This window comes from Narcine bancroftii, chromosome 11 (genome assembly GCF_036971445.1).
Source record: "Narcine bancroftii isolate sNarBan1 chromosome 11, sNarBan1.hap1, whole genome shotgun sequence".
Lineage (NCBI taxonomy): Eukaryota > Metazoa > Chordata > Chondrichthyes > Torpediniformes > Narcinidae > Narcine > Narcine bancroftii.
In genome coordinates, this window is record NC_091479.1 from 21,613,644 (window position 1) to 21,630,970 (window position 17,327).

At 40.9% G+C, this 17,327-nt stretch overlaps 1 protein-coding gene across 9 annotated transcripts in view; it reads left to right on the forward strand.

The window, feature by feature from the left end:
• Positions 1-4,163: 4,163 nt before the first annotated feature.
• herc1 (HECT and RLD domain containing E3 ubiquitin protein ligase family member 1) overlaps positions 4,164-17,327 on the forward strand; it is a 221,413-nt gene continuing 208,249 nt past the window's right edge. For all 9 annotated transcript variants that reach the window (XM_069902884.1, XM_069902890.1, XM_069902891.1 and 6 more), the window contains exons 1-6: positions 4,164-4,254; positions 8,651-9,606; positions 11,555-11,650; positions 14,822-15,016; positions 15,999-16,310; positions 16,560-16,656. In XM_069902884.1, the coding sequence (XP_069758985.1) occupies positions 8,677-9,606; positions 11,555-11,650; positions 14,822-15,016; positions 15,999-16,310; positions 16,560-16,656 (1,630 nt within the window). In that variant the 5' untranslated portion in view covers positions 4,164-4,254; positions 8,651-8,676. The remainder of the gene's footprint in view (positions 4,255-8,650; positions 9,607-11,554; positions 11,651-14,821; positions 15,017-15,998; positions 16,311-16,559; positions 16,657-17,327) is intronic.

The window sequence follows — 17,327 nt, forward strand, 5'->3', positions numbered from 1 at the left end:
AGCGAAATCGTACGTTGGATTAGCAATTCAGAACTGGGCAAGGTAGAGTGTTTAAATCCCATGGTGGCAATTGGAGAATTTGCATTTAAATCTGAAATGGTGACTGAAACTACCAGATGCTGTTTAGAATGTGGAGCAATGTGGGATGAGGAAGTCAGTGGTTGAGCAGCACAAGTGGTAGGAAAAAAAAATTGTGGGCTAGAATCCTTCTTTGAGGTGAAGGAGTGAGAGCTGAGATAATTATGGAGAGGTAAGACTGGGGCCAGTGGGGGAGTGGTAAACCAGGGAGAAATGAAAGATGAGGGACAAGAGGTAGTTGACTGGCAGGTGCCAGATCGAGGGAGAAAGAAACAGGGTTAGGTGGAGGAAGAGGCGTCATCTTCCTCTTTGTACAATAGGAATCAGTCTAGCATTAGCCCAGCACTGGATTTTACAATCAAGGGCATGGCCAACTCTGTGGACCTCCTCACAAAGATTTAAGGTGGAATTGGAAGAAATTAATTGGGAAATAATCTCATGTAAGCATGCTCAAGATCATATCTTTTAAACCATTGTCCTGAAATCCTCTATTGCCATCTTAGGCTATATCCTGCGCAACAATTAGGACAGATGCATTAGAGAAGGTATGACGGTGGATTCACATCAAAATTAAAAAAAAACTGTAGTTAAAACTGTCCAAGCAGTGCCCATTTTTATGACTTAAACTGGTTTGTATGATGGTGGAGATCTAAAATTAGATTTGATTTTCATCTTCTAAACAATGACAGAATAGATACAAAAGTATTCGTGTTTGCATTGTGTAGATGACCTGAATAATGTACCTATACTGTATATGTTCCTGCATTTGTTTTCTGAGGGAAAGCCCTTTTTTATGATCAATAATTTAAAACTTGATAACAGAAAATAGAATATTGAAGGGGTGGCATGGATGGTGCAGCAGTTAGCGCAACGCTGTTCAGTGTCAGCGGTTGGGATCGGGGTTAGAATCCTGCTGTGTAAGGAGTTTGTACGTTCTTCCTGTGTCTGCATGGGTTTTCCATGGGGGCTCCAGTTAACTCCCACCGTTCAAAACTTACTGGGGTGGGGGGGGGGAGTGTAGGCTAATTGAGTGTAAATTGGGTGGCATGGACTCATGGGCTATGTCTAAATTTAGAAACATAGAAAATAGGTGTAGGAATAGGCCATTTGGCCCTTCAAGCCTACACCGCCATTCATTTTGATCATGGCTGATCATCCACTCAGTACCCTGTTCCAGCTCTCTGTCCATACCTCCTGATCCCCCTAGTCACAAGTACTAAATCTATCTCTCTCTTAAATATAGCTATGGAACTGGCCTCAATCACTTCCTGTGGCAGAGAGTTCCATAAATTCACCACCCTCTGAGTGAAAAAATTATTCCTCATCTCAGTCCTAAAGGACTTCCCCTTTATCTTTAAACTGTAACCCCTGGTTCTAGACTTGCTCAACATTGGGAACAATCTTCCTGCATCTGGCCTGTCAAATCCCTTAAGAATTTTGAACATTTCTATTAAATCTCCTCTTAATCGTTTAAACTCCAGCGAGTACAAGCCCAGTCATTCTAGCCTTTCTTCATATGCAAGTCCCGCCATCCCTGGTATCAATCTGGTAAACCTTTTCTGCACTCTCTCCATGGCAATGATGTCCTTCCTCAGATAAGGAGACCAAAACTGAACACAATACTCCAGGTGAGGTCTCACCAAGGCCCTATACAACTGCATCAATACCTCTCTGCTCCTGTACTCGAATCCTCTTGATACGAACGCCAACATACCATTCGCCTTTTTTACTGTTTGCTGCACCTGCCTGCCCACTTTTAATGACTGATGCACAGCGACACCCAGGTCTCTTTGCATCTCCCCTTTTCCTAATTGGATACCATTAAGATAGTACTCAGCCCTCCCATTCTTTCCTCCAAAGTGGATAACCACACACTTATCCACACTTATCCATCTGCCATGCATTTGCCCACTCACCCAACCTGTCCAAGTCACCCTGCATACTCTTAACAGCCTCTACACAGCTTAAAATGCCACCCAGTTACGTGTCGTCTGCAAACTTGGAAATTGTTTTCTATTTCCTCATCTAAATCATTAATATATATCGTAAATAACTGGGGTCCTAGCACTGAGCCTTGTGGTACCCTACTAGTAACTGACTGCCATTCTGAAAAGTACCCATTTATTCCTACTCTTTGCTTCCTATCTGTCAACCAATTCTCTATCTTCCTCAATATCATATCCCCTATACCGTGTGCCTTAAATTTGTATAGTAATCTCCTGTGTGGGACCTTATCAAAAGCCTTCTGAAAATCCAGGTAAACCACATCTACTGGTTCTCCCCTATCCACTCTACCAGTTGCATCCTCAAAAAATTCAGTAAGATTATTCAGACACGATTTTCCCTTCATAAAACCATGCTGCTCTGACCAATGAATTCACCACTTTCCAGATGTGCTGCAATCACATCTTTAATAACTGACTCCAACATTTTCCCCACTACTGATGTCAAGCTAACTGGTTTATAATTCCCTGATTTCTCTTTCCCTCCCTTTTTAAAAAGTGGAGTTACATTAGCCACTTTCCAGTCCTCAGGAACTACTCCAGGATCTAAAGAGTTTTGAAAAATTATCAACAATGCATCCACTATTTCATGGGCTACTTCGACCTTTAGCACTCTGGGATGCAGACCATCTTGCCCTGGGGACTTATCTGCCTTTAATCCCTTCAATTTATCCAACACAACCTCATAACTTGCACTTATTTTCCCCAGTCCTTCCGTCACATTAGCCCCATGGTCCCCTATTATTTCCTGAAGATTATTCATATTTTCACAGTGAAGACCGAACTATAGTTATTTAATTGGTCTGCCATGTCCTTGTTCCCCACGACCAATTCACCTGTTTCTGACTGCAAGGGACCCACATTTGTCTTTACTAGTCTCTTTCTCTTTACATATCTATAAAAACTTTTGCAGTCATTTTTTATGTTCCCTGCCAATTTTCTCTCATAATCTCTTTTGCCTTTCCTGATTAATCCTTTTGTCTTCCTCTGTAGAACTCTGAATTTCTCCCAGTCCTCTGGTCTTCTGTCTTTCCTGGCTAGTCTATACACTTCCTCTTTACACTTGATACTCTCCCTGATTTCCCTTGTTATCCAAGGATGTACTACCCCTCCTTGAGTTATTTTTCCAAACCGGGATGAAAAAATGCTGTATTTCATCCAGGTGATCCTTAAATGCTTGCCATTTCCTTTCTACAGTTAATCCTTTAAGTAACATTTGCCAATCTAACTTAATAAATTCGCATCTCACACCCTCAAAGTCACCCTTCTTTAAGTTCAGAACCTGAGTTACAGAATTAACCCCATCACTTTCCATCCTCATGTAAAATTCCACCATATTGTGGTCATTCTTGCCCAAAGGGCTTCGCACATCAAGATTGTTAACTAACCCTTCCTCATTACTCAGAACCCAGTCTAGAATGGCTGGGTTTAAACAAAATTTAAAATATTGCATGCTCTGCTAGGTTTCTCCAGCATTTTTGTGTGCTGTACTAGACCCTAGCATCTGCAGATTTTCTTGTTTACCAAGCATAACACCCTTTTGTTAGGAAGAAGGAAAAAGCAAATTTACTTTTTGAAAATTTGCAAGTGTTACCAGTGCACACAAAACAAAGTTGACTTGGAAAGAAAATGTTTTGTAAGTACTTGCAAGGAAATTTGAATAAGAGACCAAGGATTTCTGCAATTATACTGGTTTTTTTCAGAACATACGAGGTACTATGTATAATTTTGAAATACTGTCATATCCTTGCATATTTGAATTGGGAGGTTAATAGAATTTGTTCCTTGGATGAGACAGATGTCTTGTATTTTTAGATGTCTTGTATTTTTTTAAAAAAATCAGCCCCACTCACGTAGGATGGACCTACATACTTTAGAATGATGACCAATTTTAATTTCTCAATTTTGAAAATTATATTTTTCTATTTTTCCAAAACAAACAAACATTTGCGGGGGGGGGGGGGGGAAACAGTCCTTAATATATTGACTCATTCTTTTAGTATAATTCACTTCTCAGATACAAACACTGTCAGTTTACTTGTAATTTCCTTCCCTCCCCACAGAACTTTGAAAATTGAACAATTAAAATGATTAAGTGACAAACCGAAAAATGGTAAAAAGAGAAAGAGAAATGCAGCGTTCCCCGCCAGTCTTTCCAATCCAACTCTTTGAGGTGATTTGTTCGCTTTTTAGAAATGAGGGCTGTTGTTGTAGCTCCGCACCAAAGTGCTCTAGACAAGGTTTGGAAAAAGTATTGTATTGATTTCTTAAATTATGTTCTCCACGGGCACGCAGTTGTGCATTTCCGTGAACCACCGAGTGATGGGTGGGGGTGATTTGGACTTCCAGGTGATCGCCGTGCTTTTTTTTTTTGACAGGGCAATATGTACAAATTTAATTTGACATTTAGTTAATGTTCTACCCACGTCCTCTAGGTTTCCCAATAAAAACAGCTCCGGACCCAGTCTATTCAGGAAGTCTATTCTCAGAACCCGAGTTAATATATTAGATAATTCCAACCAAAAGGGTCTCAGCTCTAAATGTTAAAGGGTTATTGTAAAATTAGGATTGTCTATGACCCTGCCTAGGTCTAGTAATGTGGAGATTCTAATTTGACAAGGGAATGTGTGCAGATTTATTTCTCCAATGTATTACATATTCCAAGTGAGGTCCTGAAGCCAGGCCTACACAGGTCAAGGGAGAGATGGGAGTCGAACTTGGGCACAACAATTAATGAAGAGTGCTGACAAGATCTGTGTCTGGACACTGAGTCTGGGGTCATTCACGCCAGAAACAGATTGGTGCAATATAACTTTTTGCACCAGCTGTACCTCACATCACAAAAATGACACAAAACAAAGCTGGAAATTTCAGAAATGTGCTTTAGGTGTGGAGATTGGAACCTTTGTCCACTCCACCTGGCTACTTAACAAAGGTGAGACCCTTATGTAGAACTGGGGGACATTTATTGGGGGAAAAAAAAATTACAAAAGTGGATTTTCCACAAGATCTGGAGTTGTATCTTTTGAGAGATCATTGGAAATGTGAGTTTTCGACTGTCCAAATATCAAAATCAGTTTGTGAAGGTCATAGCCAGAAAGTGTATAATGGTTATGTGGAAGTCTGACATCCAAGTAAATACCACACGGTGGAATATGGAAATGCAGAGTTGCATTCCCTTGGAGAAAATCACCTACAATCTAAGGGGGGGGGGGGGGGGAACATTCGTTAAAGTATGGCAGCCATATCTGAAGTACATGGGTATGTACATTAACTAACACCCTCCCTGTGAAATATGGATCTTATCAAAACCTGTCTTAGTAGGGAAAGGAAATGGATCATGGCACAGGTGACGTGCGTGTTTTCCTTTTTAGCTCTTGTCTTAGTTGTTAAATTTTTCTTTCTTTTATTTCTTACTTGGGTTATTTATTTAATTAGGTTGTCCCTTGAGGTCTTTGGTGGGGGCTCTGAACTCCACTTGTATAATGTATAATTGGTATGGTTATGTGTTTGGTGGCAAAGGAGGGGGCGGGACAAAACACAGATTACGTACATTCCATGATAAAGATTGTATTGTTGAAATTATTGGGTCTGTAAATAAATAAATAGATGAATAGATAAATATTTTAACAAGTTTGCTTTCTGAAAAGTAAATGGGGATTACGATAGTCAATCTCAATCTGAAGACAAAGGTGATTTCAGATTTGCTGTATCATGTAGGAAGTTGGAGAAACATTACATTAATTTCTATGAAATTTAACATGTTCAATCGCACTGAGCTAATTTGTTTTGCCACTGATTTTCGTTTGTATTCAGCATCTGATGCCTCTCGTGTTAATGTCCAACAATTGTCGGTCAACCTTGATGGATTGCCCTGATACCGCTTTTCCACAGTGGCAATATCCTGATAAAACAGTTCACAAAGTTCATCACCAAGTGGGAAGAGAATTTTCAATGACGTTGCATTCATGGTTTTGAAGTGGACTTAAAGTATGATGGAAAATCACAAAAATAAGTTGTATCTAAAAAAAAAAGTGATCAGTAGCCCAAAATCCATAAAAATGCATCCAAAAGTGTTCAGGAAGAAAAATCTACATTGTCCGGTGTTACCATTCGTTCGAAGGTAATTTTCTATTACTGGAGCATGCAAAGCTATTGTAGAATGATTAGACAGAGTGTTACTTTGGAGTTGAATCAGTTCATGGACCTATAAGCTTTGCTTACCTTAATTGTTGCTAGACAGGTGTTCTGTCCTCATTCTCAAATCCTCTTCAGACTGCCATTTTGTAGTTAAAGGAACAGATCCAGCAGTGTAAATTTGAAAATGCTACTTGTATTGCTTTGGAGGTACCTATGGATGTTAATTGTCAGGTGTAGGACCCCATGACAACTTTTCACAGAGGTGCACAGTAAATTTTGTTCATAGGGCTCCAAACTGATGCTGATGGAAACTCTTAGCCAACTGGGAAATGTGTCCAAGCCAAACATATGGCGAGGACAGCTGATCTATTGAAACAAAACCAAAATACTGTAACCCTCAGATCGGGCAGCATCTGTAGAAAGAGCAGGGGTTAACAAATTGTGTGCTCTTGTACTAAATGGAACCATCTGCACTTTGTAAAGGCTGCAATGTTTGCAGGAATTGTCATTTGATGTATTGGATTTGGGACTTGTTAGACATCGAGTACTTTTGCAATTTGTGCAGTTTGGGAATTGAACCCGGTTTTGTGCAAAGATTGACATTGGCTTAGTAAGCGGCTGTCATTGGGAATGCTGTTTGAACTGATTTTTGTTGACCACCTTGATTGATCAGTTGTTTCAAAGGGCAGAGACTGTGTCCATCTTATGTGACAGCATGAAATCCTTTTTATTTTTCAAAAAGGATTACAGAGAGACTTCTGGCATTGCACTTCTGGTTAGGATTAAATTCAAAAAGTGCTGAACAATTTAGTAGTTCCAGTCCACTTGTATGCTACACATACGCTGGTCCATTTTTCAATGCTTAACTTGCTCAGCTGTGAATGGATTTAAATCAGATTGTCCACTCTCAACTTAATTACTTTTACATTTACATCTGGTCCCATTGGCTGTGGAGATTGTGAGATTGACATGAGTATGTGTCCTGCTTGTAATTGACTCATGGAATCTGATATTTTGATTGGAAAAAAATATGCAAGGTCACTTGCATTAAAGATGCCAATTGATGATGTTTTTTCTCTGTGAAGGCCAGATTGATAATCCAGTTTTAATTATTAAAATAATACAGGACCAATTCACTTTTCTTCCCTCTCCTTTATCTATACTGATCCTTTCCATCTTTCACCTTGTCATTCAGTCCTTCCGCTCCTTTCATCTTTTGCCCCCTCCTCATAGCTCAAGCCCTATTTACTGTAATGTATGTAAGCTTCTAATTGTCCATCAAATGGAAACCCAGTTCCCAGACCAGTGCACATTAGAGCACAATCCCAAGAAGCATTAGAGCCATGATCTTTTTCTTCAGAACAACTTGTTAGGCTTCTGGCAATCTGTCCTCCAAAGATTTACCATCCTACGTGGTGAACAAATTCCTTGCCTCTCTCCTTAATGTCCTGCTTATTATTGTGAGACTGTGATCTCTAGTTCTTGTCAGAATGACCGACTCAAGAATGATACAACAGTAGTTGGCCTCATCAGCAAGAACGATGAGTTCTACTACCGAGAAGAGGTGGAAAATGGTGTGAGAATAACAACCTTAGTCTCAATGTAGACAAAACGAAGGAGGTGATTGTGGACTTCAGGAGGACCAGGAGCAACCTCCCTCCACTACACATCAAGAACTCTGGTGGAGAGCACCATGTTCCTTGGAGTTCACTTGACTAGTGATCTATCCTAGACCTAAATCTCCTCACTTGTCAGGAATGCATAACAGTGACGACCTTCCTGAGAAGATTGAAGTGGGCAAGGCATGTAATATTGCCTTCTCTGTACTATTACAGGACAATAAAGGACACTTGAGGAAGGGGCAGGGGGAGGAGCACAGGCTAATAGGTAAAAGGTCTGTTATGAGCGAGAAAACCGTTTTGATGGGTCTCAAAAGCAAGGATTCTGAACACAGTTTGGTAGTAAATCTATTTACAAAAGATGAATGTGGAAAAATGGTAACGGGAATAACTCACGAGCACAGTTTTTCGACTAACGTGGGAAAGTTGCACCAGCAATAAAACGTGCACAATTTATAGCGAGCGTGGAGGGAGAAATAGCACTGACAATGAAGTGCACATACACTTTATAGATGAACGTGGGAAAATAGCAACGGGGATGAAGTTCACACAATGAGCTGGGTTTTGTATACTCTGCTCAAAGGTTTGCATTGACAGATCTGATGATACCTGCACAATTTATGACCCACAGCAACTTCCCACTCTGTTTCTCTTTTCAATTGTGTTTTTCTTCACCTACTCCCGCAGAGAGAGCGGATTCATTCTGTACAGGAAGGATAATGAGACATTTCAAAATTCAAGGAGCCAATGAGGTGCCAAGTGGTTACCAGTAACTTTTCATTTTAATTGTCTTTTGTGTCTCTCTTTTAGGTCTAATGGCAATAAAGTGATCAGTCATGGCTCTCATGATCCCAACAGTCAAGCTAAAATGGTTGGAACATCTCAACAGTTCCTGGATCACAGAAGACAGCGAGTCCATTGCCACGAGAGAGGGTGTTTCTATTTTATACGATAAGCTAATTAGCAGTAAGGAAGTGGTGCCATTACCACAGCAAGTGCTTTGCCTTAAGGGACCCCAGTTACCAGATTTTGAACGCGAGTCCCTCTCTAACGATGAACAAGAACATTATCTGGATGCTCTCCTTAGTAGCCAGCTGGCTCTGGCAAAGATGGTTTGCTCTGATTCTCCCTTTGCAGCAGCTCTTTGGAAAAGATTACTGGTGTTGCAGCGTGTTTTTTACGCTCTTTCCAACAAATACCATGATAAAGGAAAAGTCAAACAGCAGCAACATTCACCTGAAAGCAGTTCTGGATCAGTAGACATCCATTCTGTCGGTGAGCGTCCAAGATCCAGCACAGATGCTCTAATTGAGATGGGGGTTCGGACTGGATTGAGTTTATTGTTTGCACTATTACGGCAGAGCTGGATGGTGCCTTCTACGGTGTCAGGACTGAATCTCTGCAATGATGTTATCCATACAGCAATAGATGTGATTAGTTCTTTACCACCGTTATCTTTAGCAAATGAAAGCAAAATTCCTGCGATGGGATTGGACTGCTTATCTCAAGTCACAACATTCCTAAAGGGAGTCACCATGCCAAACTCAGGAGCCGATATTTTGGGGCGTAGACTAGCATCGGAACTGCTGCTTGGACTTGCAGCCCAGCGGGGCTCTCTGCGGTACTTTTTGGAGTGGATAGAAATGGCTTTGTCCGCATCTGCTGTAGTTAGTACCATGGAAAAATCGAAACTCTCTGTGAATTGGGAAGGAATGATCAGCTTTGACTGTTTCATGAATATTCTCATGCAAATGAGGCGTTCCTTGGTATGTATCAAATCTAATTTCACTTGAGAAAGTAGTGTATCAAGGTTTTTTGTCTGCTTCTCTGGGAAGGATGCATTATTTTGAATTGCTTTTGCAAGACTGGTCTTCCTTCAGATTCGTGGACCAGTTGGATTAAACATACTAGAATAATGCTCATGTTTTTGGTTAATGTTAAATAAAATCTGCATGTTCCTAAATCCACATTAGTCAATGGTAATGGAGCTGGTGATCCTCAAAAATGCAAGATGCATGCAGATGCTCTTGGCTGTGGTTGCCTTTGGGAATTGGAGCACTTAACCAGCTTCATGTCATTATTACCGTGTGGGTGGGGGAGTTGTCGCATAGATAGTGTGGTTCATTAGTGCAGGTATAAAGTTAAACCAATAGATATGTTCGCGTGTGCTTGCTAGGAAGAGGTGGCTAGCAAAATATTACAAAGATAGCATTCAAAACGGGAAATAAATGTTATTGTGAAGCACTGACGCTTGAGTAGATGCATATTATCACTGTGCCACATCTCATCTCTTGACTGCTCCACCTCCATTCCCTTCCCAACTAAGTCGGAAAGGCAAGATAAAGAAGTCTTTTTAACGCTATTTTAATAAAGCAGCTATGAAATTAGCTGAAAGGATGCTTAATAGGAGAAAAGTAAACGATTTCATGAACAGAAATATTATAAGGGGTGGCGAAAAGAGTAAAGTAGGCTGATTCAGGAGGATGAATGAATGTTAAAGATGACCAGCAAGCAGAAGAATGTGGTTTTGAATAGAAAAATGACGGAACAAATGGAATATAATGTGAGATGTGCAATTGTCCATTTTGGTTTGGAAATTTAAATAAAAATGACTTATCATCTTAATGACGAGACATTGCAGAGCTTTAATATGCAGAGACATCTGGGTATCTTCATGAACACTTTAAAAGGTTAGAGTGCAAGTTTCACATGTAAATAGAGAAGGTAACGGAATATGTAATGTCAGGGGAATAAAATACAAGAGTATACCAAAGCTAGGCTTCAGTTCTATAGTACGTGCCAAGGCCAGACCTTCATGTGAAAGGTTGACAATTCCTCTCCTCCTCTCCCCTTTTTCCCTCTCCCCTTTCCCCCCCCCCACAGATTCTGCTCAACTCGCTTGTTCCTGCAGCCGTTTTTTTTTCCATTCCAGATTTTCCATCTCGTGTCTGTACACCTAGAGTAAAGAAAAAAAATGCAATTGCATTGGAGCAATACACAAAAGTGCTGAAGGAAGTCAGTAGGTCAAGTAGCAATTGCATTGGAAGCAGTTCAGAGATGGCTGACTAAACTAATACCTGGAATAAGCGGGTTTCTTGTGAAAATCGATTGGGTAGGTTAAATTTGCAGACAAGAGGAGACTTGATCGAGCTCCTCAAATCAGTCAGAGCTTGACTAGAAGACATCTCCTTTTGTGATTTTTTTAAAAAATCAACCACAAATGCTGGAGGAACACAGCTGGTCTTTCAGCGTCCATAGGCGATAAAGATGTAGTGCTGAGATTTCGGGCCTGAGCCCGAATTTCCTTTTGTGAGCACATTTAGAATCGGGGGACTTCCAATTTAAGACCAATTTAATTTGTTGGCACAGATGAGTGGGAAAGAGATTCAGAACCAGCCAAAGCACAAAAGGTGACGGCAAGTTATAGGCAGAAAGAAAACCCACAGTGGATCAGCCAGTTTCAGCAATACCAAAACAAGAATTTTCCTCCTCAGTGTTTTATTAATCCCTCTAAAATTTAAAGTACATCTCAGCAAAATAAATTCATTACGAGATTTATCACCCTCAGATTTTAGACTGCTTTAGAAAGGAAATTAATCTTTGCAGTAGAATTATTTCAGGAATAAGAAATAACTGTTAGAGATTATTTTTCAGCCATGTTGACTCTCATTTGGTGACATTTTAATCCTTTGTCCAAACCTTTTGCTTTCATAGGGTTCGTCAGCTGATAGGAGTCAGTGGCGAGAACCTACTCGAACGTCTGATGGTTTGTGCTCATTATATGAGGCAGCTCTGTGCCTCTTTGAAGAGGTACGTCGGAAAGATCTGATCTGTCATACATTTTGTTATACGTGTTGTACATTTTCTTTTAAAGAGAACATTTTGGGTTTCAAAATGATGCACGTATTCTGCTTGCGCAGACATGCTACAGGGTGCATGGACATTTTTTTGAGGATTTGCCACAAATGGCATGGTGCCCGTGACCCAGGTTCCTATCGGACACCGTGAGGAGTTTGCATGTTCTCCCTGTGACTGCGTGGGTTTCCTTCCCTGTTGAGAAGATGTATAGGTTAGGATGTTAATTGTTCGCATGCATGTAATTGGGCAGTATTGGGTTGTGGGGCAGAAGGGTCTATATATCTAAATAGTTCACAAATGAAGTGTCCTAATCAATGAGGTTACTAGTTTTTGATAATTTTAATGATTATTGTCATATGCAGGTGCAATGCCCATATGCGCCAAAATTCTTTCTTCTTGTAGCTGAACAGGTCCTTGTAAAGGGATCAGTAAACTAATTGAATTACACAAGATAAGGTATAAATATTTATAGTAATCCTAGTGCAAAAAGAAAAAGTGATTCCCAACAATGCAAACAGTCCTTTTTATGAAGTTTGAGCGATCTACGATGAGTGTAACAAGGGAAGGTTCAAGAGTCTGGTAATGGTTAGGGGAAAACTACTCTTGAATCTAGAGGCGCTGGTTTTCGAGTTCCTGTACCTTCTGCCCAGAGGCGGCAGAGAGAAGAACGTGACCAGGGCAGTGGGGGTCCTTTGTGGCAATGGCTGCCTTTTGAGAGTTGGCACCTCACAGATTTCTGCAATGGATCGAGCTCAGAGCATGTGATGAAACCAGCTATTTTTATTGCCTTCTACAGTGTTGTGTTCCTGGGCACTCAAATTCCCAAACCAGTCCCTGATGCACTTTCCATAGTGCAATATATCTGGCAACGTGCCAAATCTTTTCAGACTCCTTAGAAAGGAAAGGCGTTCTTCTTCACTATTGTCTGGATGTGCTGGCTTCAGGAAAAGCCTTCTGAAATATGGACTCCTATAAACCTGAAAGCTCTGACTCTCTCCACCACCTTCCCATCAATGCAGATAGGTGTGTCGTCCCTTCCCTTCTCCTTCCAAAAATCAGCAATTATCTTTGTAGTCTTGGTGACATTGAGGACAAGGTTGTTGTCACCACGCAGTCATATTCTAGATCTCCAACGTGTATCCTGACTCCTCATTTCTACTGATTTGATTGTCAACTGTGGTGTCGTCAGTGAATTTGTAAATTGAGTTTAGAGCAGACCTTGGCAGTGCAGTCGTGGAATAGAGTCGGAGACTAAGCAACAGCCTTGGAAAGCCCCTCTGATGGTCAGAGAGGAGGAGGTGATTTTTCTGATCCATACTGATTGAGGTGTGCACATGCAGAGGGACAGACAGTTTCAGATCCTTTAGCTTGGTCATGCATATTGTTGGTGTGATGGTGTTGAATGCTGAACTATTGTCAATTAACCCCTGATGTAGATATTTCTGTGAATTAGCACCAAATGGAGGGCGAGCTGGATGGCATATGCCATTGACCTGTCAAAATGCAATAAAAATAGCTACTTTCATCACATGCTCTGAGCTCCCATCCATTGCAGAAATCTGTGAGGTACTAACTCTCAAAGGCAGCCATCGTCATAAAGGACCCCTGTTATGGACCCCAAAACCTTGCAGCAATAGATATTCACCACGACAAGTAGTTACTCAATCAAAACAGAATCAAACTTTAACTTATCACTATTAACTTAACTAACTCAACTTAACCCACTTCTAATTCTAAGCGCACGTGTATGTAATGTGTGTGTAAATTTAAGAAAAGTTCTTTGGTTCACAGTCCAATCTCACTTCTTATTCTTCCAAATTCACTGGTTGCAGGCCATTCTTATACTGTGCACAGAATTTAACATGTATAAAGTTCACTAGGCTCTGGTGCTCGAAAGGTAACCGCTCAGGAAGGTTCTTGTAGGTTTGCAGAGAGAGATGTCTTGTTGCAGGATTTCCACAACTGAGGGACCACCATTAGTCACCTCAATGTCTCGCTGATGAAACTTGCCCCCCTCAGGGTTCTCCAGATGATTACCTCTTTCTTTCAGGCTAGCACAGAGTTCATTTCTGTTTCCTTTATTCCAAGAGAAACATCAGACAGATAGCACTCTGGAGTTTGTTTCAGTTCCAACAAGCTTCTCCTGGATTGTTAGTTTTCTGTGTCACACACAGTCAAAGACTCCCTTCTGTCTCTGTTTCTCTCCATCTGAGATTCAAAACTGCTAACCACATGTCCGTCTCTTTCTCTCACTTGCAAACCCCCCCCCCCCCCCGACTTTCTCCAGCAAACAATAAGAGCTAGTTTTCTGCTTTTAGGTAAACAATAACCTCAATGAGTGAGCACTTTGCAGAGAGATCAAAAGCCTTGCAAAAAGGTCCAAAACAGACAACCTGGCTCTGGTTGTTCTTCCAAGACAATAGTCCATTCATTTCATGACATCATTTCAATTAACGCCTACTTGTGAAATGTGCATAGCATTCCTCACAGTTCCTTTTCAAAGTACTGTGGATATGAATTCTTCAGTATTTCAAATAAGATCTGTTTTAAAGTGTGTGTATGTAACCTACTCTAATTTTACCAATTGATCTCCCACAAACATTCCCAACTATTCCATCACACCCCCCACCACTCTAGTCATGTTCTTCTCTCTCTGCTACCTCTGGGCAGAAGGGACAGAAGCTTGAAAACCAGCACGTCTAGATTCAAGAGCAGTTTCTTTCTAGCAGTTATCAGACTCTTGAACCTTCCCTTGTTACATGAATCGTAGATCGCTCCAACTTCATAAAGGGACTGTTTGCTGGCTGATATTCAATGAGGCAGCCACCTTGTTCTTGGGGCCCCAATATCATTGAAGCAGGTGGAGACTTCTGACTATTGCAGCGGGAGGATGAAAATGTCTGCCAAAAGCCCAGGCAGTTGGCTCGCACAGGTTTTAATAACAGAGTTGGGGACACCATTTGTGCCTGATGCTTTTCGAGGATCACTCTCCCCAAAGATCTGTTCACCTCTTCCTCCGAGACTGGGAGCACAGAGTCACTGGGTGCTGTGGGGGATTGTTTTCCCTTTTAAAGCGAACTATAATGCTTGAAGTTTATCATTTCCTTTGCCTTTTGATTTTAGGTTTGTCGGATGGCTTCAGACTACTCCAGGACATGTGCAAGCCCAGATAGTTTGCAGAGTGGTGATGCTCCAATGGTGTCAGAAACATGTGAAGTATATGTTTGGGGTAGTAACAGCAGTCATCAACTAGTTGAGGGTACACAAGAGAAAATTCTGCAGCCAAAACTTGCTTTAAGTTTTGCTGATGGACAAACTGTAAGTAGAACAGTTACAACTCTTACTTTCACACATCGCGTAATTCCTCTCTAATTCTAAAATAAGGGGCTCGTGTTCTTTCTGCCATCCTCCAGTTATTCTAGTGGTTAGAATAATGAAGAGGAAGACGAACAATTCCTGATGACAGATGAAGTAGGAAGTGTGCAGCAGCTCCTTTCTTGGCAAAGCCACACAAAAAAGCACGCCAACGATGTGCTTAAACTCCATCAAAACCAAGTTGGGCACAGCTGGAGGACTGTGCATATTTCTGGTCACATGTGTCAGGAACTGCTATTGCATTGGAGGCTGGCTGAGTTTTGAGGATGAGTCCGAGGCAATAAGGAAATAGACAGTCGGATATTTTAAAATTGCGGGGGGGGGGGGGGGGGGCTGGACTTGGAATTGAGCAGAGTCAGTGGAAGGATCCATTTCTCTCGAGTCGTCGATAGCTTGAAGAAAATATTTCATCAAGCTTGTTGCAAATCTGGAACTTAAATATTTTAAAGCGCAGTGGAAGCAGAACCCTGAGCAGTTTTACAAGAATTTGGATATGTATGTATGTATGTACATATCATACTTTTCATGCCTATTCACTGTCATGGGGGTGGGGGGGGGGGATTAGTTGGATAATTCTTTATCTGTGGCACAAATATAATGGGATGAATGAATTCATTTTGTGAATGAAATTCTGACGATTTAATATGTGAACACTTAACATTCTGGGATTTGGAAAGACCTAAGCTTTTGATTAAGTTACGTTTATGTTACCCTCCAGTTTATCTTGCACTCCATTTGTCTATGGGAATAATTTGGTGCCTGATTTTTTTTAAATTGTTGTTTAATGTATTCCTTGTGATGCAGTCATGCTTGTAATTTTATTGGTTAACTGGTTGCGTACAATATTTGTGAGTGCTGCAGCTTTTAAAATCTTGAGCATATTGTGATTTCAGTTGGTTGTCATAAGTTTTTCTTTCTTGCTCAGATCGAAGCTGGACAGTATTGCACATTTGTCATTGCATCTGATGGATCAGTGAGAGCATGTGGCAAAGGCAGTTACGGAAGGCTTGGTCTAGGTGACTCAAATAACCAGTCAACCCTGAAAAAATTAACTTTTGAACCACATCGAGCTATCAAAAAAATTTCCTCGTCCAAAGGTTCTGATGGTCACACTCTGGCATTCACCACAGAGGGGGAAGTCTTCAGTTGGGGTGATGGTGACTATGGAAAACTTGGACATGGTAACAGTTCAACACAGAAATATCCCAAACTTATTCAAGGACCTCTGCAAGGGAAAGTAAGTGGAAGTGGTGACCAGATTTCATAAACATGTCATTCTTGTGTGATTGTTAAAGGTAAAATTTGTGTGCTATTGTTTTTGTTGGCAAAAGAAATACAGATTCAGAAATTGTTCATGAGAGCTTTTATAATAGTTAAAACTGGAGATCCATAATAAATCCCAGCCATTCTCAATCAAAATTAAGTGATTCTATTCTTTAGTGACTGGTTGAATTGCTGTTGAGTTTCTCCGTGTCTTATTTTAAAGGCCATTGTATGTGTCTCTGCTGGCTATAGACACAGTGCAGCTGTCACAGAAGATGGTGAATTGTTTACCTGGGGTGAAGGAGACTTTGGAAGATTAGGTAAGGTTGATTTGGTTTTAAATTTGTTTCGCTTCTGGTGGTTTGTGCATAAACATTTAGCAAAGCCCTGAACAACTTGATGGCAGAGTAAGGTTAGTGCGACACTACTCCAGTTCCAGCGACCCGGATTTGAATCTGGCGCTGTCTGTGATGAGTTTGTATGTTCTCCCTGTGTCTGCGTGGATTTTTCCCAGGTGCTCTGGTTTCCTCCCACCTTCCAAAATGTAGAGTTGGAGGCTAATTTGGGTGGATGGGTTTAAATGGCCAGAATCGGCTTGTACCACACTGCAAATAAAAATAATTAATTTAGTTTTGCAATAATTTAATAATTCCACGGGAATTAAGAAACTGATCTATATCGAAATCTTTGGCTTGGCTTCGCGGACGAAGATTTAGGGAGGGGTAAATGTCCACGTCAGCTGCAGGCTCGTTGGTGGCTGACAAGTCCGATGCGGGACAGGCACACGCGGTTGCAGGGGAAAATTGGTGGGTTGGGGTTGGGTGTTGGGTTTTTCCTCCTTTGTCTTTGTCAAATACTTTTTGTGGTATAACGTGAATATTCCAAGTGCCTATGCCAAATCTCATGCTAAAAATTCAAGTATTTGTTCAAGTGAAACATGGCTGGAGCACAGTTGCTCATAACACTCGAGGACAATAATTGTGTTGGCATT